A 24,049-nucleotide genomic window follows, 5' to 3' on the forward strand; every position below is an offset into this window, starting at 1 on the left:
AGTTTTATTGTGGTGGGAGTTCCAGACCCTGAAAGGATTATAGCTATCAAGTGAATAATACTAAGGCCTTACTTTCTCTTTTGAGTCTCATTTTCTCAAGCGTACAATGCCAGTGCCTACATATACAAAAACACGACCCATAGAATACAAAACCAGATATGGAAACCCAATTTTCTATTAATTTCATGTATGAAGGACATTTAGAAAAATATAGAACAATGCTAGCTTCACAAAAATTTCCTCACCTGTTTTCTTTAAAATATTATTTATTAATAATATGTAGTTGGATTTTTATTTTAATACAGTAAACTTGGCAGATATTCCCAGTTACAATGTTTGATTTAGGTCCTAGACTAAAAATGTTGAGAATCACTATTTTGTAGTACTTTGATTCTTCTGTTGACTTTTTACATACATCTTTTCAGAGGCTAGGGATCATCACAACCTATTTAAAGTTAATTTATCACAACCTGTTTAAAGTTAATAAACCATTTTATAAAAGCTATGTAAACCTTGCTGTAATGTGATTCTATTTACCTTACTACATTTGTTTGTTATGGCTTTTTCTTATATATTAAGTATCTATATGCTTGTGTTTCTATACTAGAGCATTCTTTGTGGTTTGAAAGGGAAAAATACAGTTCTGTAAACATAGCCTTTTGTGTATTGACACAATTGCCTAATTCGAGTTACCATCTGGTTTAATCTTCCTTTACCTTAAAGAATTCCTTTAGCCTGACACTGGTGGCTCACACCTGTAATCCTAGCTACTCAGGAGGCTAAGATCTGAGGATCGTGTTCAAAGCCAGACTGGGCAGGAACGTTCGTGAAACTCTTAACTTGAATAAACCACTAGAAAACTGGAAGTGGTACCTTGGCTCAAGGGGTAGATGCTATCCTTGAGCTGAAGAGTTGAGGGACAGCACTGAGGCCCAGAGTTCAAGCCACACGGCCAACAAAAAATAAAAATACAAAAAGAATTCCTTTGACAATTCTTGTACAACAAAGTTGGTGGTGATTCATTTCTCTTAGTTTTTATCTGGAATTTTCTAATTTGTCTTGAAATGTAAAGGGCAGTTTCACTGGGTATACAGTTTTTGAGTGTTTGGTAGGCTTTCTTTTTTTTCTAGACCCCTTGTTTTGTTCAAAGAACTGTTGTAAATCATCTTCAGTTTCATAAGATGAAAACCTGTGGGGAAAAAATGGGCAACCAACTACAAGGAGTTTAGCGATCAAAAAAATTTTTAAACATCCTTATTTGTATATTCTTTGTGACACAGGTATGGTGTGCACTTGGTCAAATTGACAGTTGCTAAAGCCAAGTTAATATTTCTAGTCTATTTTTCAAGTGGGTGTGTCTGTGTCTGTATCTGTGTCTGTGCCTAGATTTTAAAAAGAACTTTTCTTCTTTATATTACAGTCTTGGCCCTTTAGTGAGTAAAGTGAAAGAATATCAAGTAGAAACAATTGTAGATACTCTCTGCACTAATATGCTTTCTGATAAAGAACAGCTTCGAGATATTTCAAGTATTGGCCTTAAAACAGTAATTGGAGAACTTCCTCCAGCTTCCAGTGGTAAGCAAGAGCACTATTTTCTTTTTAAGGACTTTTTCAACTGTGTTATAAGTGTCAGTTCTGAAGAATTTTATATATATTGGAACAATTTGATGTATCATGACTATAGATCAACTAGAATTGTGGTAACCTTTGCAATGAGAGAAAAGATAACCAAAATGTTGAATTCTGATTTTCTATTTCCAATGTGAATTTTATTTTGCATTAAGATTATGTAAAATTAGACATAGCTAAGACATAGATAGCTCTAGTTAGTTGACAAGTATTTTTAAAAATGAAAGTTTTTCAACTAGGTATTTTAAAACTATAATTACTTTGTTAATTAGCTTTTGGTCTCTGACAAAAACATCTAAGTAATGTTTAGAATTGGTCTTGGTCTACTAAGCTATTAATATTAGCAGTTTGAAAGTTACTATTTCTTTTACAAATGGTATGAAATTATCATAGTCTTATTCTGTGGGAAGATTTAGGTTGGTTATATATGTCCAGATATATTATTTTCGTTCATTTACTTAAGTGCTTATTCACAATGTTATTAATGTTAATTGTTCTTTGTATGTTATTTCATTTATTCTAAATATCAACTCTATGGAAGATTTTATTATCCTCCATTAGTTCTTACATGGAGGAACTGAAATTCAGAGATATTAGGTTATTCACTCGTATTTTGATTGAAAGATTGAAATCTTTCATCTTGGGCTAGAGATAGATCTCAATGGTAGTCCCTGTATGTAAGTCCCTGAATTCAATCCTTCCAGCACTTGTGGAAGATGATACTAATGTTAACTTTGTCTTTACTAAATATACTAAGTAGTTATTTCAATCACATTCTACCAACTCTGAGGTACATTGTTTATAGTTATATTATTTAAATTGATATTTTCTTCATCCCCTCCCCCACTGTAGCATTTATATTCAGATTATTTCTGTTTGGTTTTAACAAGAAGGGGGGGGGAGGGAGATCATTCAGATTCTTTTACAGTTACAAGTTCCTTTTTCCGTCTTGCTTGTCAGTAACAACATGACCTAATTTAATGATGCCCCTGATATTTGGGTTCTCAAACAACATTTCTGCTTTATTATGAACTTGCATAATATAATCTTTGTGTTATAAAGAGCTTATGGGAGGTTACAACTTTCTATTAATTTTTCTTTTAAAGAAACTTAGACATTAGAGTTCAATTATGTTCTTTAACTCACTAAAGGTCAGGTTACTAGCAAAGAGGAATGAAATAGAGAAAACTCATTCAGCTGTGTTTCAGATTTAATAAATGCATAATAGATACTACTGGCCTTCGAGACAGCATTCAGTAGTTATCCAGTAAAGTCTGTGGAATCTTGTTTATTCTGTTTCCTATTTACTTTTTTGCAGTTACAACTTGTAATTCTTGCTTGTGTCTATGTTGTTTGAAATTCATGTATAGTTTTGTTGAATATTTGGTAACTACTATGGATATAAGGTAGACTCTGAACATTTCTTACTTTGAGATTGTTTTGGCTTACTATTCACATAGGCTCTGCATTAGCTGCTAATGTATGTAAAAAGATTACTGGACGTCTTACCAGTGCAATAGCAAAACAGGAAGATGTCTCTGTTCAGCTAGAAGCTTTGGATATTATGGCTGATATGTTGAGCAGGTAAATTATTGTATTAATTGTAATATAGATATATTCATTTATTACAAGTCACTTTTGGTAAATCTTAAAGTGTGATCCAAAATTATTCATGTTTAAATTGTTTTTTAAATATGTGTGATTGAAGGCAAGGAGATTCATAAGCTAATTATATTTACATACTATTGTGTAGGAAATGTTTCATAGTTCTGAAAAGTGAATTCTGAGAGATGAATTTAAGTTTTGCAATTTTTTATTGTCTTCACAAATTTTTGTTCACAGAATTAAAAATTAAGCGCAGTTTATGCTTTCTTTTACTGTTTATACTGCATGTTGGGGGGAAGGATGAACTTGACTTGTTGTTTTTCAACTTGGACAGACAAACTTGAGCAGCTCCTTGAGAATATACCTTAAAAGACCTATCAATTTTAGTTTCTTGTTTTAGTTCTTTATTATTTCTGACTTTGTGGTTCATTCAAATGTCTACATATGAAATGTTATATATGAATTATAGTAGTTTATGTAGTAATGTAGATATACTACCATCACATACAGAAAAGTTACACTTTACTGTAAGAGAAAAGTATGTATTATAGTGATGAGGTCTTAGTATCACATACACGAAGAACTTATACTTTACTGTCGGAGATAAAAATACAGTAACTAGAAGGCAGAAAGAGACTGAAGACTAATTGGGAGCATGTTCAAGGAAGTTTTTTTTTTTTAATGAAAATAGTGGTATTTGAATGGGTAGCACTTCAATACATGAATGTATCTGCTTATTCAGAATATATCTATAAATGTTGGCAGGGGAAACACTGTATTCTAGTATTCCATATTATACAATGAATAGTATAGTAGTAAGAAGTCTTTGTGATAGATTAGGGACATATTGAGGTAGTAGGGAATGTATTCTTAATTTGATAAACAGTGAGAGTACAGTCTTAGACTAGTCCTGTGTGTGACTTAATCACTGACACTGTTGGCATATTATACATGTTTGAATAACTATTAATTAATTATCTTCTTTTTGGTCGGTTGTGGGGGCTGAACTCTGGGCCTGAGCGCTGTCCCTCAGCTCTTCAGCTCAAGGCTAGTGCCCTACCACTTGAGCCACAGCATCACTTCCGTCTTTTTTCTGCTTATGTGATACTGAGGAATTGAACCCAGGGCCTCATGCATGTGAGGCAAGCATTCTACCACTGAGCCAACTTCCAGCCCTCGATTCATTGATTTTTATATAAGAATGATATTGTGTGGAGATCAGTGATACTGTATAGAGAAAAAAAACAAGGGAGGTAGTCATTCAAATATGTGTTAATTTTGCAAGAACTGTAATCAATAGAGAATATCATTAAAAGATCTTAGATAGAGTGATGTGATCATTGTTTGATTTAGTCTGGTGCTTTGCCTTGCCACTGGATTTTATGTTTTAAAATAGGAGATAAAAATCTAGATTCTGGAAGTAATTTGGGAATAAATCTCAAATCTGCATACACTTTTAATAGGTTTTAGTTGTGTTAATAGGAAGAGGGAGAATTCAGTTTTCCTTTTATTTGGAATTTAGATTTATTTCAACTAAATTTATATCCTAATTATTTATTTACATTGAGCTTAAAGGGGCAGACATTTTAATAGCACCCATCTTAAATTCATATTTTTATTTTTTTTAGGCAAGGAGGACTTCTTGTTAATTTTCATCCTTCAATCCTGACCTGCCTACTTCCCCAGTTGACAAGTCCTAGACTTGCAGTGAGGAAAAGAACCATTATTGCTCTTGGCCATCTGGTTATGAGCTGTGGAAATATAGTCTTCGTAGATCTTATTGAACATCTATTGTCAGAGTTGTCCAAAAATGATTCCATGTCAACAACAAGAACCTATATTCAATGTATTGCTGCTATTAGTAGACAAGCTGGTCATAGAATAGGTAAGACATTTTAAAATATTTTAAAGTTGTCACTTAAAAATTATAGTTTTTAAGCAGTTGTATACTTTTTGTAGGTGAATACCTTGAGAAGATAATTCCTTTGGTGGTAAAATTTTGTAATGTAGATGATGATGAATTAAGAGAGTACTGCATTCAAGCCTTTGAATCATTTGTGAGAAGGTAAGTTTTTAAGTTCTTCATTTTCTTAAAAAATTTCCCTTAATGATAGAGTAGTAATTAAGATCTAGATTATATGCATACGGAGAAATAGCTTACAGGATTTTAGCTTTTTATAACATAACTATATTACTTGAAGCTGTCATGTTGAGAATTTGCCTTGTTAGGACTCTAGTAAGGAACTTGAGAAAGGCAATTTATTTTTGGTTTATTTTTGCATCTTTGAAGGGGAAGAGATGTCAGTATAATAAGTTGATACGTCTTCAGAGAGTAGCAGGATAAGTTATCTGAGAAATAGACATTGAATTTTGTGTCTTTTCAGATTTCTTTTTTAGCTTTTTTTGTATCTGATTTGTTAGGACAATGATTTTTCAATTTGGAAACTTTCACTAGTATTTTGTAAACATTTTAATAAAATAATAAGTGCACTTAGGTATTAGGAAGCCGTACTGGTTAGCAGATACTTTTGCCTTTGTATGATTGGATAATGTAATAATAGTTTAGTGATTGGTGTGTGTGTGTGTGTGTGTGTGTGTGTGTGTGTGTGTGTGTGTGTGTGTGTGTGTGTGTGTGTGTGTGTGTGTGTGTGTGTGTGTGTGTGTGTGTGTGTGTGTGTGTGTGTGTGTGTGTGCGCGTGCGTGCGTGCGTGTGTGTGTGTGTGTGTGCGTGCATGTGTGCATGCATGCACATGTGCATATCAGTTTTGGGCTTGAACTCTGGGCCTGAGTGTTGCCCCTGAGTTTTTGTGCTAAAGGCTAGTGCTCTACCACTTCAGCCACAGTTCTACTTCTGGCTGTTAGGGGTTAAAAGGAGGTAAGAGTCTCAAAGACTTTTCTTGCCTGGCTGGCTTTAAATTACCATTCTCAGATCTCAGCCTACTGAGTAGCTAGAATTATAGGCATGAGCCTCTGTTGCCCACCTCTCCCCATGTTTATATATTGTGTTCTAAACATATAGCTAGAGAACCAAGCTGAATGATTGTACACTAACAATTTTGCGTATAAGGCAAGTTGTTGAAGAGCTTATTCTTCTAGATCTGGTCTTTAACTTGAGAAGATAGAACATATTACCAATTTCTCTCTAATTTCCCTTCATTAAGTGTTAAAAATGTGTGTGTATGTGTGGGGGAGCTCATCTTAAAATTTAAATAAATAACAAATTGAAATTGTTTGAAACAATGAGAAAAAGATTGATCTGGAAAACATGTTATTGTTGGTAATAGATGGTTAATCAAGGAGAAACTAGTTATTTACAGCACCTTTTGTCTTCGTCTTCAGATGTCCTAAGGAAGTATATCCTCATGTTTCCACCATAATAAACATTTGTCTTAAATATCTTACCTACGATCCAAATTATAATTATGATGATGAGGATGAAGATGAAAATGCTATGGATGCTGATGGTGTTGATGATGATGATCAAGGTATTTCAAATGGAATCGAAGGAATCTATTTGTTAAATTTCAGAATAGAAACCTGAGTTGTACACAAAGATGATTCTTACATGCAAATTTCTCCATTGCTTAGCATTCAGATTTTCTACAAAATGTTTTTGTAGAATGTAAGTAAGTTTTTAAAAAATTGATTCTGAAGATAAACATATTCAGAGCAGTTTGGTATTGAGAGAATATTTGTTTTGTTTATTCATAGTTATATTAATGAAATATACTAAGTATTGTGACCCTAAAAACTTTTAATTTTGCCCATCTTTTAGAAAGACCCTACTAAAAGCCTCTATCCTTATGTACTCTTAGCAAGTACTGCCTACTTTCTCTCCTCTACAAGAAAACTTTTAAAAATGTGCACAAGTACATAAGATAACAAATGTTTGCCTCTGCCTGTTGATAGTGTGAGCAACATTAAATAATTTTTTTAAATTATATTTTTATTGTTACTTGTACAGAAAGAGTTACCATTTTCAACAAATCAGTTTATAAAGTAAAATGCATCTTGGTCATTTGTCACCCCTTTCGTCATTTTTCTTCCAAAAATCCCATCCCTTAATTTTCTTTTATTTCTTAGAATATGGATTGAATATTATGAATGTATTCCCCACTTTCCTGTCTCCATTTGTATACCCTTTCCATGTGACAACTCTCCTTCCCCACTATGCTTTTTTCAAGTACAGTTTCCTTGTATTTTGTAGAGTAGGTTTTTGTAGAGTAGGTTTTCTAAGAAATTATACCTTAGAGTTTTGTCCTACAAATACTTCAGTTAATATTTTTGTGTCCACTTGTATACAACTCCATATGTGTTCACTTGTACATTTATACATTAGTTGTAGCTTCCACATATGAGAGAAAAGATACGTCTTTTTTGGTCCTGACTTATTTCACTTAGCGTAATTTTTCCAGGTCTGTCCATTTCTTTGCAGTGTAATACCATTCTTCCTAATAGATGAGTAAAATTCCATTGTGAGTGTGTATGTGTGTGCACGCGCCACATTTTCTTGATTCAGTCTTTTCAGGGGCATCTGGGCTATTTCCAAATGTTAAAAAAAATAAGATTACTCCTTGATTTTCTATGCTAGTTACTCATCCTTCTGACCACTAAGCTTAGACTATCTCTGTTCTTAGTAGTAGCTTATATCTTACCTTTGCTTTTCAGATATTTCATGTGAGTCCAGGTTTATATATGACTGCTTAATTTATATTACAGGTTGGATATCTAAATTATCTTTCCTTACTCTATCCCCCACCCTTTATTCTTTAGTCTTTTCCATCTTAGAATGGAACATATTCATTATTCTTAGTCAAAAATAGTCTTAAGGTTATACATCATAACTCTTTTACATCCCTACCATCTCAGAGCTTTTTTTTATGCCCTTATTTCCTTTTATAGCATTTTAACTTTATCATACTTAATCATGTTATAATTAATCTTTCACTGCAAGAATACAATCTTCATGAAGACTAAAAGTTTTCTTCTCTTTACTGGTTTAGTGCCCAGAACTGTTCTTGGCTCACAGAAGGCACCTTGTAAATTTGGTATATTAATGAAGAAAGAAACCTGAGCTTGAATTATAGATACCTTCCAATGAAGGTTAATTGAAAGTGTTCAGCATGCTAAATAACAAACCCAAGTCCTTTAGATACTTTATAACTAACATGGATTAAGTGTAATCAAATGCCTTTCTACTGTGGTGTTACTGTGGCTCATTAAATAAGTAGAGTCTTAGGACATTTGGTACAATTTTTTAAAAACCTGTTTTAAGTAAAACTTAATTTTGGGGATGCAGCTTGTATTATCTTGCTGTGGGGGAAATGCTTTCTTTTTAATGTCTATTTTGTTAGTATCTTTTAACTTTTACTAAAAAGGTCTTGGTGAGTAAATCAAATGCCTTGAGTTTTACCTGTATTGAGTTTTCCTACAATTGTCCTAAGGTGAATGAATTTAATCTATTTTATCTATAAAATCTATTCCACTGTGTGTGCACATGTGCACGAGTGCATGTGTGCCACATTTTCTTGATACACACGCAGAAGTATTGTTTATTGTATTCTTAGATAAGACTATATCATAAAATGATCCTCAGTGTTTGTGGATGGGTTACTGGCTACAATAGCCAGCATTTGGAAACAGCCCGGGCTGTTGTTAAGTGGGCAGCATTTTCTTGCTGTAAATAAGGGCATAGTTTCTTCAGGCAAAATTGTGAATGGTTGTAAATTGACATATTTGCCCTAATAATACAGCACATGAATAAATTTAGTTATGAGGCTGATGTTAGGATTCTTTCTCCCTTCAGAAAACTAGAAGGGGATTTTTTTCTGTTTTTTTTTTTTTTTTTTTTGGCCAGTTGTGGGCCTGAACTCTGGGCCTGGGTATTGTCACTAAACTCCTCAGCTCATGGCTAGTGTAGAAGGGGATTTTTAACTACTCTATTTGTAACTGTTGTAATCTATAGCCATAAGTTCATTTTATACTTTATTTCAAACAATCCTACTGTTGGATTTAGTTTTATCTCAAAAGTTAAAAAACTTGTGGTTTTCATATTTATACTCTAAAGATTTATATGTTAATTATTTCAAGGACTATAAGAAGCAGATTAATAAATTATATTTAAAATTATATTAAAAGTGCAATCATAGTTTTTTTTTAAGCTTATGTAAGTAACAAGCTCTGAATATGTTGTAAGTTCTAGTTTTTTCTAAATCTGCCTACTGCTGTATGTATTAATGAAAAGTTAGAATAACTGTCTTGGTTAAGAATACCAATTTACTCAGCATCCAGTGATGTACCGTCCCTATCATTAAATAGCCTATTCACATTAAAATTTTCCTTTAGGGAGTGATGATGAATACAGTGATGATGATGACATGAGTTGGAAAGTGAGACGCGCAGCTGCTAAGTGCCTGGATGCCGTAGTTAGCACAAGGCATGAAATGCTTCCTGAATTCTACAAAACTGTATCCCCGGCACTGATATCCAGGTTTAAAGAGCGTGAAGAGAATGTAAAGGCGGATGTTTTTCATGCCTACCTTTCTCTTTTGAAGCAAACTCGTCCTGTACAAAGTTGGCTATGTGACCCTGATGCAATGGAACAGGGAGAAACACCTTTAACAATGCTTCAGAGTCAGGTCAGTTTATAAATAATATTTTAAATGTGGTACTTGAAGAGTTACTTATAAGTGAAAATCTGAGTTTTAAAAGTCAAGTATAGTAGCTCACACTTGTAATCCCAAATGCTTGAGGGGGGGGGGCATCAAGATTGGAGATCAAGATTCAAGGCAAAAAGTAAGATCTTGTCTCAAAGAACAAGCCAAATGTGGTGTTTTATGCTTGTAATCCCAGATAAGTGATAGGAATAGATAGGCTGAGGCCAGCTAAGCAGGAAGCCTGAAATGAAAGCCTGTGTGAACAGTCAGTAAAACAAAAAGACTGATGGTGTGTCTCAAGTAATAGAGTTCTTGAAGTCCCAAGTTCAAAATCCTGGTACCAAGAAGAAAAATAGGACTTGCAGAATATCTTTATAGAAGTGCAACAAAGTGGCGCTATAGCTCAAGTGGTAGAGCGCTCGCCTTGAGCTGAAGAGCTGAGGGACAGCGCCCAAGCCCAGAGTTCAAGCCCCACGACCGACAAAAAAAAAAAAAAAAAAAAAAAAACATACTATAGAAGTGCAACATTCTGGGGTACATATACATAGCTGTTAATCCACTGTAAGTTGTTTAATTTTTAAGCTTTTTTTCTTTTGTGTGTGTGTGCCAGCCAATCCTAGGGTTTGAACTCGGCCTGGGTGATGTTTCTGAGGTTTTCTTTTTACTCAAGGCTTAGCACTCTACCACTTGAGCCACAACTCTACTTCTTTTCTCTTTTGATTTCTCTTTTCTTTTCTTCTCTAAGCATTCTTGATTTTTTTTTTTAAGGTTCAGTAAAACTTTATCTTTGATATTAATGGAGGAGTCGTAATACAAATGGAGCTGTGGGGTCATAGAGTCCTCTTTGTTTCTAATCCTATTTAGTTGAGTTGTCTTAGACAAGTTTTTAGTCATTTATTAAGCCTTGCTTTTTTCATTTGTAATAAGGGTTAACTTAGAAATATTTACCCAGGGTAGTAAAAGATAAAATGATCTGTGTAATTTCAGTATATGTACTTCCTACTTGATGGCAAATATTTGACACATCACCCTTATTAAAATAACTAATTTTTCACCTGGCATTTTTTCCATAAAATCCTAAACATTAAACTATATAGCTCTTTTTAAATATTTGCTACATACTGGGCATTTCCTTACTTTATATGTAGTCCTTATACCAGCTTTTGGGTGAGGGGCTCTGTCAAGCTTACATCTATTTTTATAGGTTATGAAACAGATGTTGAAACAGATTAAACTATAGGAGGAAGAGGTAACACACTATATCTAGTTTCCAATTAATGCAAATAAATTGAGAACCTAATTATAACTGAACATTGAATAATAAATATAGAAGTGAATGGGATAAAGTAGAAGCAGTAAGTATATAGAATGCAAAACATTTAGTAGAGAATTTATAGAGAATTAGATTTATAGAGAATTAGATCATTTCTTTTTTTTTCTTGAAAAATACATGAATTTATTGAATGAATTGCTCAATTTTATGCAAGGAAATTTAATTAGTGACTAGCTAAATGTAGCAGCTCTACCTAAAGGTATTTATACAGAGATGCAAGTTTTTCTTGGTGAAAATAACAAAGGCAAATAAACATCATTTTTTGGAATTTAGACCAAATTTGCCTCAAGTACAGGTAAAACACTTGCAAGTAAGACAGCTATTTTTTTCAGATACTAAGGATCTGCAGAAACTCCAGTGATTAACTGGGACATTTGCAAAGTGGAAACAAAAATTAAGATTTAGTCTTATCACAAAACAGTCCTAAAATTTGCACATTCCTTATAGTCTTTTGTATAAAAATTATGATATGACAACTTTTTAGATTTTATTTTAATACAACATTGTCCATAAACCATTTTTCTTTTCTTCTTTTTTTTTTCTTTTTTTTTTGTTCTGGAAGTTTTATTGGCAATATGAGTTTAAGATAATAAAATGTTAATATATCCTAGTTTAGTAATCTAATGTCTAGAAAAACACTAAATAAGTACAGATTCACATGTGATGACTTAAGGACATTTATTTTAAAATCCTTTAGACTAAGGGAAAAATGTTCAATGATAAGGAAATCAATAAATTATGATGGAATAATTGAATACAATAAAATACAAAAAATATGGAATGCTTCACAAATTTGTGTGTCATCCTTGTGCAGGGGCCATCCTAATCTTCTCTGTCGTTCCAGTTTTAGTGTATGTGCTGCCGAAGCGAGCACAAATTAGATCATTTCTTTTGTGCCTACTTCTCAGATCATTGTTCAGTTATGGTTTGTTTCTATGTGGTGGTAGATAGGGTGCTTAATCTCTTTCTGCTTTTTTATTGGGGAATTTTAGAGTTGCAGTTTGTAACCTGGCATCTTTAGATTTGCAAATTGTAAGTTTTACTGACAAACCAAACATTAGAAAAATTCCCCAAGTGATTTTACTTTGCCTTTATTGTAATAGCAAGAAGTAGGTGGGGGCATGGCTATTTTATGGTTACTTTTCCATAATTTTTTTCCTGCCTTTGACTTATATATATCTAATATTTTGTTTAATAAGATTATTTTGTTGCTCTGTAGGAAGCTAAATGACAGCTTTAAAAAATTGTTATAGTTACAAGAGAACATAGATAGAACATTCAACAAACTTGCCTCATATCTAACAAATCCCTGTTGGCAGAGAAATGAAATGTAACCTAAAAAGATCAGTTCTTCCCTTTGTCTTCATTCCCCATAATTCATTGTTTATTGAGGAACTACCAATTGAAAAGCCAGCTGATGAGTATGTGATATTTACAGGTTCCCAACATTGTTAAGGCTCTGCACAAACAGATGAAAGAAAAAAGTGTGAAGACCCGACAATGTTGTTTTAACATGTTAACTGAACTGGTAAATGTATTACCTGGAGCCCTGACACAACATATTCCTGTACTTGTACCAGGTATGTAAGAAAAAAATCAGTGTCTTTGGGAACTTTTTATTTTAATACTTAGGGAAACATAATTATTTCCCTTAAAGAGGGGATATTTGTGACAGCTTTGAACAGCCATCTTGTACATGTGAAGTGAGGGATCTGCAAGTAAAAAGTTAATTTTTTTTAAATCTTACTATCTTGAAATGTAAATTTAAAAATTTAAACCCAAACTGTCTTTGGTTTTAATATATAGTACAGATTATTGCAGAGTACTGGTGCCTCATGCCTGTAATCCTGACGACTCAGGAGGCTAAGATCTGAGAATCAGGGGTTCAAAGCCAGCCTGGGAAGGAATGTTTTTGACACTCTTCAGTTAAGCACCAGAAAAGGTGGAAGTGGAGTTTGGCTCAAGTGGTAGAGTGTTAGCCTTGAGTAAAAAAGCTCAGGACAGTCACACATACTATAGAGAGAGAGATTATAAAATTTTACTACTTAGAGATAATACAAGGGTGGGAACCTCAAGAATATTCTGTGGGTGGTTTTTAATTTTTTCATTAAGCCTACACAAAAATGAGTACTTTTTTTGTTGGTATTTTAGGAATCATTTTCTCACTGAATGATAAATCAAGCTCATCAAATTTGAAGATTGATGCTTTGTCCTGCCTATATGTAATCCTCTGTAATCATTCTCCTCAAGTCTTCCATCCTCATGTTCAGGCTTTGGTTTCTCCAGTGGTGGCTTGTGTTGGAGACCCATTTTACAAGATTACATCAGAAGCCCTTCTTGTTACCCAACAGCTTGTCAAAGTAATCCGGCCTTTAGATCAGCCTTCCTCGTTTGATGCAACTCCCTACATCAAAGATCTATTTACCTGTACCATTAAGAGGTTAAAAGCAGCTGACATTGACCAGGAAGTCAAGGAAAGGGCTATTTCCTGTATGGGACAGATTATTTGCAACCTTGGAGACAATTTGGGTTCTGACTTGTCTAATACACTCCAGATTTTCTTGGAGAGACTAAAGAATGAAATTACCCGATTAACTACAGTGAAGGCATTGACACTGATTGCTGGGTCACCTTTGAAAATAGATTTGAGGCCTGTGCTGGGAGAAGGGGTTCCTATCCTTGCTTCATTCCTCAGAAAAAACCAGAGAGCTTTGAAACTGGGTACTCTTTCTGCCCTAGATATTCTAATTAAAAACTATAGTGACAGCTTGACAGCTGCCATGATTGATGCAGTTCTAGATGAGCTCCCACCTCTTATCAGTGAAAGTGATATGCATGTCTCACAGATGGCTATTAGTTTTCTTACTACCCTAGCAAAAGTCTATCCCTCTTCCCTTTCAAAGATAAGTGGATCTATTCTCAATGAACTTATTGGACTTGTGAGATCCCCCTTATTGCAAGGGGGAGCTCTTAGTGCCATGCTAGACTTTTTCCAAGCTCTGGTTGTCACTGGAACAAATAATCTAGGATACATGGATTTGTTGCGCATGCTGACTGGTCCAGTTTACTCCCAGAGCACAGCGCTTACTCATAAGCAGTCTTATTATTCCATTGCCAAATGTGTAGCTGCCCTTACTCGAGCATGCCCTAAAGAAGGCCCAGCTGTAGTAGGTCAGTTTATTCAAGATGTCAAGAACTCAAGGTCAACAGATTCTATTCGCCTCTTAGCTCTCCTTTCTCTTGGAGAGGTTGGGCATCATATTGACCTAAGTGGGCAATTGGAACTAAAATCTGTAATACTAGAAGCTTTCTCATCTCCTAGTGAAGAAGTGAAATCAGCTGCATCCTATGCATTAGGCAGCATTAGTGTGGGCAACCTTCCTGAATACCTACCATTTGTCTTACAAGAAATAACCAGTCAACCCAAACGGCAGTATCTCCTGCTTCATTCTTTGAAAGAAATTATTAGCTCTGCATCAGTGGTGGGCCTTAAACCATATGTGGAAAACATCTGGGCCTTATTACTAAAGCACTGTGAGTGTGCAGAAGAAGGTACCAGAAATGTTGTTGCTGAATGTCTAGGAAAACTCACTTTAATTGATCCAGAAACTCTTCTTCCACGACTTAAGGGGTATTTGATATCAGGTAGGTATCTAGATTTTCTTATTTAAAAGTGTTATTGTTAATTTGTTACCTTGAAAGATAGCTTCTAGCCGGGCGCTGGTGGCTCACGCCTGTAATCCTAGCTGCTCAGGAGGCTGAGATCTGAGGATCGCGGTTCAAAGCCAGCCCGGGCAGGAGAGACCGTGAGACTCCTATCTCCAATAAACCACCAGAAAACCGGAAGTGGCGCTGTAGCTCAAGTGGTAGAGCGCTCGCCTTGAGCTGAAGAGCTGAGGGACAGCGCCCAGGCCCAGAGTTCAAGCCCCACGACCGACAAAAAAAAAAAAAAAGAAAGATAGCTTCTAAAAGGGTGATGTCTTTTTTAATACGTAAAAGCTAAATATATGCTGAAAAAGTGTTAAAATGTAGAGCTGTATTCAAGACATTTTGTTGTTTATAGAAGGATAGTGTAATTAGGTTAAACTTTAACAAGTGATCTAATTCCTTGTGCTGACACATTATAATGTTGCTGTTTTTTTAATATCCAAAAATCTCCTGAATAATCCACTGTGAAGAGCTTGCTGATAATGATTATATTAAAAGTGGGGAAAATAGGTCCAGTGAGAGATAGTAAGAAAGATACGGAGAATCTGTTGGAAGCTAGCCAGAGCAAAGAAATTCAGGAGATTCTTGTCTCCACTTAACCAGCAGAAACGAATTAGAAGCATGGCTAAAATGGTAGAGTACCAACTGCAAGCAGAAGAAAGAAAAGTTAGAGGGGAAAACCCTGAGAACAAACCCTATATCAGCAAGTCTCAATCTCTCTCTCTCTCTCTCTCTCTCTCTCTCTCTCTCTCTCTCTCTCTCTCTCTCTCTCTCTCTCTCTCTCTCTTCTCTCTCTCTCTCTCTCTCTCTCTCATCTCTCTTCTCCTCTCTCTCTTCTGGATTTACCAGTGTTGATCCTATTAAAATGAAAAAGGTGCCATTGCTATTCTTAAATATTTTTTTAATATAAAGAAAATTTTATAAGTTGTATATGGATTTAACATCTTCCATTGCTGCTTGCTTTTCTCTTTCACAGAAGTTAATTTGTTTTTAATTTATGGTACTAGGGTTTGACCTTGGGACTTGGATTGCTAGGTAGGCATTAGTAAACTTTGCTCCTTTTGTATACTGAGTATTATAAAAGTAGCCTGTTTGACCAAAGAGATTTGGTATTATGTGCCATGGTTGAAATCATTTTGTGGTCGTTGGAAATGCATATGCCAATAGACTTACAACTTATTTTTAATTAGGCTCATCATATGCTCGAAGCTCAGTTGTTACAGCTGTGAAATTTACCATTTCTGATCATCCTCAACCTATTGATCCACTATTAAAGAACTGCATAGGTGAGTTAAAGATGAATGTTCTGATTAACTATTTGGGAGAGTTTTGACCATGAGAATCATAATTATTACCAGGGAGTTGAAATAGAGTAATTATGTCATTAAAGATATATTGATATGTATGTCTTATGACATTAGCAAACTACATTTGTATATATTTGTGCTTAGTTTGAAATTTATTACCAGATGATTTTGCAAAGAACTAAAACTACTAAGTACAAAGCATATCTTTAGAAACAACATACCTGACCATCATATTTTGAAGATGACCCAAGATAACTCTTATGAATAAAACGAAAAGATTTTAGATCTAACAGACCAGTCAGAACTTTTCTTCTCAGATGAAAATAAACATTTGTGCTATTAGGCCCTAGATTTTTCCATCGCTGTTTTTAACCCTCTAGCTCCCAAGATCTATGGAGATGGTATCATAAGTTAGAGCCAAAGAAGATAAAGTAAAGATACAATAATTCCCAAAAGAAGAAAGATGAGATATCCAAGAAAGTCTATAGAGTATCCCTATCTGTAAAGACAGGAATTAGCCCCTGGGGTTACTGATACTTTATAATACCCTGTATTTTATTGTTGTTATCATTGGTTTCTCTAGAGTTGGTAGGAATCAAACTTTTAGAAGTTAATTTGGTGGTTTCCTAAGGATAGGAGAATGGAAGTACCAGGGAGAAACTAGAGGGACATAACTAAAGCTTTATAGCTCCATGCCATTTTGCAGTGTTCCAGAAAAGAAAAATAATAAATTATATATTGTTAAATGCTTGCCTCTGTTCTGCTTTTATCATTTTTTTCTAAAATATATGAACATTTTTGTATTGTGCAAGAAGAAACAAAGAGACCTGTGCCCCATTCCTAGACAAACATCTTTCAAAACTGGATGGTCATTGCATACGGTCAATGTATATTTAGTCAGGTGGTTATCTTTCTGGTTGAATTATCATTTTGAATTTGGCCATTTGAACATGACAGTCACTGAAGAACTTCTTTTAAAAAACAAATTCCAGGACTAAGGAATTGGAATTGGTGTAGTCTGTGACACCATTTTACATTTCAGATGCTTTACTGAATGCAGATATTCTAATTAGTTTTCTAATCTACCAGTTCAGAAATTATGCATACAAAACTGTCTACTGGATTAGTGTGGTACATTAAACTTAAGTTTGAAGTTGTTTCGTTATCTACATTCATTTAAATCAATGTTGGAACTTTCCTGGGTATAATTATGCAGTGCGTTTATGAATACACAGTGTCTGAGGTCTCTTTCCTTTGGTCAGCTTGCTTTGATTCAGATGGATACTCAAGTCTTTTCTCACTGCTTCTTCATTTTCTTGTCTGTTCTAAAAGAATCTTCAGAATAGATCATATAATGAAAAATAAGTACGTACCTAGTATGTGTCAGATACTGTTTCAACAGTATACATTGCTATTTATTCTGCTCAGTAGGTCTTAAGTATAATTCCCAATTTATTGATCGTGAAACTTATACACGTAATAAAAATATGAATCACTGTCTTTGACTTCAAAGACATGCATTTTAATTTCTCCACATTTGTAAATTAGCAGATTTGTAAAAAATCTGTTTTAAAGTAGCAAGATGCCACCTTGCTTGTTGGTCCTTTTAAGTTTTAGTTTGTTCATATAATTCTCTTTTGCTCTAAGTAATTCATGTATTTCTCAGGGAAGATACAAATAAAATAGAGCCTTTGAAGGCACATTTCTCTTTGTGACTTATTGAAATGGTATACTTGTTATTCTACCTCTATTAAGCAAAGTCTTCTGTCCTCACCTGTTAATCTTACTTTGAATGTAATTTAAAAAGTTTTTAAATTGTTTTGGCAGTTGGAATTTGAACTCAGGACCTTGTGCTTGCTAAACAAATACACTGCCACTTACTCTCTACTCCTAACTTTTGTTTTAGTTTATTTTTCAGGTAAGGTCTGTGCTTTTGCCTAGACAGGCTTTGGACTATAATCTTTCTGTAAGACCCCTCCTATGTAGTTGGGATTACAAACATGAGCCACATTCTCAGCTTTAAAATTTTGTGTTACTGTTGATTTGAGTTAACTATAGGAATGAGGTATAAGGAGAATCTTAAAAGTTACTAATCTTTTTGGCTACTGCCTATATCACTTTTCTGTTCAGCCCACCTCTTCATAAAGTATCTATAAAAGTAACATTGAGAGCTTTAGAGACTGTCCTTCTATAACCTCTGGATTTACAAATGCTGAGAAAGGATTATCCGTTGAAAATGTATTGATAGTTTCTTTGCTACCAAAATAAATTTACATAATTCACTTAGTTCATCAGGTTTGTCCATGACATAACAGTGACACCATCAAGAATAAGCTAAACCAATTTAGAAAATATATTGGGTATATTTTCAATTCACCATAATTGTATGTTGCTTTTCCTCAGGTGATTTCCTAAAAACTTTGGAAGACCCAGATTTGAATGTGAGAAGGGTAGCTTTGGTTACATTCAATTCAGCAGCACATAACAAGCCATCATTAATAAGGGATCTTTTGGATACTGTTCTTCCACATCTTTATAATGAAACAAAAGTTAGAAAGGAACTTATCAGAGAGGTAACTTAATTACACTGTTAATCTAAGTTTGTGTTTTACTTTTAAATGCCATGTTTATATATGCCTTTCTGTTTTAACAGGTAGAAATGGGTCCATTTAAACACACAGTTGATGATGGTCTGGATATTAGAAAGGCAGCTTTTGAGTGTATGTATACACTTCTAGACAGTTGTCTTGATAGACTAGATATCTTTGAATTTCTAAACCATGTTGAAGATGGTTTGAAGGACCATTATGATATTAAGGTAAGACATTTGTGACTTTATAGAATGTTTTACAAGGCCTAACTGTAGCAGCTTTGCCCCTGTAATTTACTTATGTGTGTAAGGGGAAAACTGATTTATCAATATTTCAGTAAGAATTTTATAAAGCAGTAGAAGAATCAATAGAGAGGTGTAGTGATGGAAATGGACATAAAAATCCAATTCTTTTTATTAAAGGAGGTAGTAGAAGTGGACAAGAAATGCTGTGCCAGCTTGCTTAAGTGCATAGTTCCTGCATGTATTCTTTTCCTCAAAAGTTTTAATAGTCCAGTCAGATTTTGCTGTTCAAAGCATAACTCCATATTGAACTGTAGTTGGTACCCATGGAATTTCCTAGTTTGCTTGTACTCTCTTGATTAATTTTCTTAGGCTATATTTGGAGGTGGTCTGAATGGTAACATATTTTGTTTACCTGATGAGGTAATTTGATTTTTAGTATCAAGAATTTGTTAGAGGTCAGTATGGAAAAACTGTTCTGCAATTTGTAGAAACAGCTTAAGAATCATACTGCTTTGTAGACTGAACATGGGTTTTGCTTATCACACTTATTTGCTTTTTATCTTTTCTCCATTTTAAATATGGATAGTAAGGGTGATTTAGAAGATTAAATGTGTGTGTGTGTGTGTGTGTGTGTGTGTGTGTGTGTGTGTGTGTGTGTGTGTGTTATGCATGTCTTTTTTATCTACTATTCCTGTAGTACCTTCAACCAAGCAGAACAAAAATGGTAGTAATTATGCCATTGTACAATTTTATCTTTTATAAAATGGTAGTAGCTGAATCCCCTAACATTAAATGGTGTATTCCCCAAAACTAAAATAATTCCATAAATAGTGTAAGAGAAAAAGGATTATCTGTAGTCTAATATAGATCTACTAAAATAGTGGAAATTTAGCTTTTCTTCCAATTTGACAGTTTTCTAGTTCATTGAATTTCAATTGTGGTATGTGCATGAGCTTTTTAAGCCCTCTCCTGATAGGTCAAATAAAATTAGGAGGATGGAGCTTGAGGAATGGGTATGTTCCAAAAGCTTCCTTGCTGATTTTAAAGTACAGCAAAGATAGAAAACCAGTTTTCTAGTTTTGTATTTTAGGTTCACAATAGTTGGATCTCTCTACAACTTACTTGAGCTTCAGGCTGAACTATATCTATGTGATTCTGAATGGCAGATTATAGGAAAATGAAATTATATAGTTTGAATGTTAGTCATGTTTCTGTTGAAAGATTGTCAGAAATTGGGATTTTGTCTATAGAATGTCATTAAGTATAAATTTTGTGTTCTTTATTTCTAATAGATGCTAACATTTTTAATGTTGGTGCGACTTTCTACCCTTTGTCCAAGTGCAGTACTACAAAGATTAGACCGACTTGTTGAGCCATTACGTGCCACATGTACAACTAAGGTAATTATTGATAGGCATCTGTTAGGCTGAACTTAGTGTAGGATATTTTGGAGTATGGAGAGAGTCCAGTATCTTGTTACCCTGTAATATTTAGGATAAAGTGTTAAAATTTTGTGATCATGAATTATTTTTGTATCATAAATTCTCTCATTTAAAATGAAAATTTCTACAAAACAAAACCTTTTTTTTTTTCCTGGTGTAACTTTTTTAAATGCAAGATTTCTAGTTTTAATTGTTTTCTTCTAGTTTGTCAGCTTTAATTATGCCAGTACCTTCCTTTGCTATTTTATTCTGTTTCTATTTTGAGGCATATTAGTGTTGGTCCTTCAGTGGTCTGGTAGAATTCAGCAGTGAACCCAATCTGGTCCTTGAGATTATTATTGTTTTAATATCACTGCTCTGTAGATCTGTGTAGATCATTTATATCCTTGTTTGTTTTTCTAGATTGCTTAATTCACTGAAATAGCATTAGGAACAATAATCCTTAATGGTGCTCTGAATTTCAGTGATACCTGTTATCTCATCTTGCTCATCTCTAATTTTTTTCCTAGTTTGGGTCTATTATCTCTTGATTAGTATGACTAACGGTTTATATTTTTAAAGAACAAGCTCATTGTTTGATCCATTTTATGTATATATGTGCTTTTGGTCTCCAGTTTATTAGTTTCAGCTCTGATCTCTTGTTTTTATTCTTGATTTTTTGGATTTGGCTTGTTCTTGTTTTGTTTAGAGCTTTAGTTGTGTCACTAGGTTATTTGTTAGGTTAGGAATATAGAATGAACGTGACACCAGTAGCTTTTTCATGCACCAATGATGAACTGGCCAATGAAGAAATTAGGAAAATAACCTCATTCACAGTAACCTCATAAACCAGCCTGGTACTGCCATAAAACAGACATACAGATCATTTATAGAGTACAGACCCAAAGTAAGACCATGAAGCATACTCAAGAACATTGAAGTAAAGACTCAACAGCCTCTTCAACAATTGCAGAAGAGTGAAACTAGATCTGTTTCTCATGATGTACCAAAATCAACTCAGAATGGCAGTCATAAAGAAAATAAAAACAAGGCCAGACATGATGGCATATGCCTGTGATCCCAGCAGCTTAGGAGTGTTGTTGTTTGAGGGCAGGTCAGTTATTAGCAAAACAGTATCAAAAAAGAGTTGGGCATGGCGTATAGGCAAAAATGGGAAGGTTGAAGTGTGAGGCTGGCAAAAGCTAGAGACCCTGTCTAAAAAAAAATTCACCTGGTTCAATTGGTAGAGTAGTTACCTAGAATGCTTAAAGTCCTGAGTTCACTCCCAAATACAGAGGGACAGAGAAAAGAAGAGAAACTAGGAAAAGACAGAAGTTAGGAGACGGGAAGATGGAAAAAGGCAAGGAGGTGAAGCAATAGGAATGCATATGTGGAAAGAAAAGAAGGGAAGGAAGGGGAAAAAAATAGAATACAGGGGGAAAATTAAACTGTTGTTGGAAATGTAAATAAGAAACCAGTGTGGTTTCAAAAAATTAAAAACAAAACTACTATGTAGGGGCTGGGAAGGTAGCTCAGTGGTAGAGTGCTTGCCTTGCATGCATGAGGCCCTGGATTCGATTCCTGAGCACCACATAAGCAAAAAGAGCTGGAAATGGTGCTGAAGAGCTTTAGCTGAAGAGCTGAGGGACAACACCCAGGCCCAGAGTTCAGGCCCCACGACCAACAAAAACAAACAAACTACTATGTAATTCAGCAATACCAATTCTAGGTATATATCTGAAAGAATCAAAGTCAGTTTATAATAAAGAAAACTGTGTACCCATGTTTGTGGCATTTTTCATAATAGCAAAATTATATTCATCAGTGGATAAATGCATAAAGAAATTACCTGCACAGTGGAGTTTTATTCACTTATAATGAAGAATGAAATTATGTCACTTTCAGAAAAATAGGACTGGAGATATGTTAAGTGAAATGAGCTTTTATCTTGTATGTATGTAGAATTTAGTGAACTAAAAAGGGACATGAAAATAAGAGGAGTTATTAAGGTTCTATGATTCTGGCTAGTGAAAGAATCATAGCTTAGGAAAGTGATCTTTTTTTAAATGAATTTTGGGAAATTGGGATATTATTTTAGACCAAAAGATGAAATAGCACTTTGTATACCTAATAACTACATGAATAAAGGTGTGGAAATACTGTTTGAAAAATAGTGAATAATAGAGTAGCCAAGAGACATAGTTTTTTGGTATTAGCTCAAGTAGGACTAGCTAGTGAGATAAGACATTGAGACACAACTCTATTTTGTTTACACTATGTGGCCAGAATTTTCACCTTTTGACAGTGCTTTGTGTATATGAGTCCCTTAAAAGAGTGAGACAGCTACTGGGATAGAATGTAGTGTACTGTTTGAATCTAAAAGAGAATAAGTAATTATCTTTTATTTATGCTTATGTCTTAAATTTTGTTAATAATAGAACTGTCTTTTATAGCATATAATCTTAAGTTTTTTCTTTATTACAGGTAAAGGCAAACTCTGTAAAGCAGGAGTTTGAGAAACAAGATGAATTAAAGCGATCTGCCATGAGAGCAGTAGCAGCACTGCTAACCATTCCAGAAGCAGAGAAGAGTCCACTGATGAGTGAATTCCAGTCACAGATCAGTTCTAATCCTGAGCTGGCAGCCATCTTTGAAAGTATCCAAAAAGATTCATCATCTACTAATTTGGAATCAATGGACACTAGTTAGATGTTCATTCTTTGGGGACCATTACATTTGACCATACAATGCACTGAATTGGCAAGTTAATCATAAGACATGGAAAGAGAAGTGTCTAAAAACTTCAAAATGTTCCACTTTTTTTTTTCCTTTCATGGAGACAGTTTGTTCAGCTTTCTTCCATTGTTTTTGTAGCATTTATTTCAGCAATATATGTACTTCCATAATCCAGAGGTTGTAAAGCCACTATTGTTTTAGTGGTTAGGACAACATTTAAAATGGAAACTAAAAGGTAGGATTTATGGAATGTGGAGATAGGGTCCAGTATCTATTTACCCTGTAATATTTAGGATTAAAATGTTAAAATTTTGTGACCATGAATTTCTTTGTTTTATAACTTTTCTCATTTAAAAATCAAAACTACTGGCAAGACAAAAACCATGTTCCTTTTTCTTATATAACTTTTCAGCAACGTAATTCATTTTTAGCTGGCAGATGAGAATATCCATATAAGATTGGTTATATTTCAGAGGGATTGGTAGTTTCAAAAAGATAACCGAGGTATCATTTTCTAAGTATAAGGATTTACATAGCCCTATTGCAAACACTAATTTTGCATGAGCAAGTTTACAAGTATGTATTGTCTTTAAAACAGCATGTGCAGATTATTCATAATACAAGAGTTAAATTAAAAAGTATTAGTGTAATTTTCAGATATTTATTTTTGCACAGAAAACACAACCTGGAGAGAGGAGTAAATTTTTGAAACTTTGGTTTTCTTAATGCTCGTGTGAATTTGCAGATGTTTTCAGCAAATCAAGACGCAGTAATTTGCCACTTTTTTTCTATTACAAATTTTCTTATACATTTAAAAT

General features: G+C 34.1%; 1 protein-coding gene and 1 non-coding gene across 2 annotated transcripts in view; one reads left to right on the plus strand and one right to left on the minus strand.

Annotated features, from left to right (window-relative positions):
- The window catches only part of Cand1 (cullin associated and neddylation dissociated 1), a 37,622-nt gene extending 14,067 nt beyond the window's left edge, over nt 1–23,555 (plus strand). The window contains exons 3-15 of the mRNA XM_069988307.1: nt 1,421–1,575; nt 3,090–3,213; nt 4,863–5,119; nt 5,194–5,299; nt 6,574–6,719; nt 9,580–9,872; nt 12,662–12,803; nt 13,375–14,868; nt 16,122–16,217; nt 18,642–18,811; nt 18,892–19,056; nt 20,367–20,474; nt 22,980–23,555. Coding sequence (XP_069844408.1) covers nt 1,421–1,575; nt 3,090–3,213; nt 4,863–5,119; nt 5,194–5,299; nt 6,574–6,719; nt 9,580–9,872; nt 12,662–12,803; nt 13,375–14,868; nt 16,122–16,217; nt 18,642–18,811; nt 18,892–19,056; nt 20,367–20,474; nt 22,980–23,204 — 3,481 coding nt within the window. The 3' untranslated portion in view covers nt 23,205–23,555. The remainder of the gene's footprint in view (nt 1–1,420; nt 1,576–3,089; nt 3,214–4,862; nt 5,120–5,193; nt 5,300–6,573; nt 6,720–9,579; nt 9,873–12,661; nt 12,804–13,374; nt 14,869–16,121; nt 16,218–18,641; nt 18,812–18,891; nt 19,057–20,366; nt 20,475–22,979) is intronic.
- Nucleotides 11,993–12,097, minus strand: LOC138806546 (U6 spliceosomal RNA). Its single transcript, XR_011365921.1, has one exon. It is a non-coding gene; the product is annotated as a U6 spliceosomal RNA (small nuclear RNA).
- Nucleotides 23,556–24,049: the final 494 nt, after the last annotated feature.

The sequence above is a fragment of the Dipodomys merriami genome, unplaced genomic scaffold (assembly GCF_024711535.1).
Source record: "Dipodomys merriami isolate MVZ:Mamm:240054 unplaced genomic scaffold, mDipMer1.0.p SCAF_10, whole genome shotgun sequence".
NCBI lineage: Eukaryota > Metazoa > Chordata > Mammalia > Rodentia > Heteromyidae > Dipodomys > Dipodomys merriami.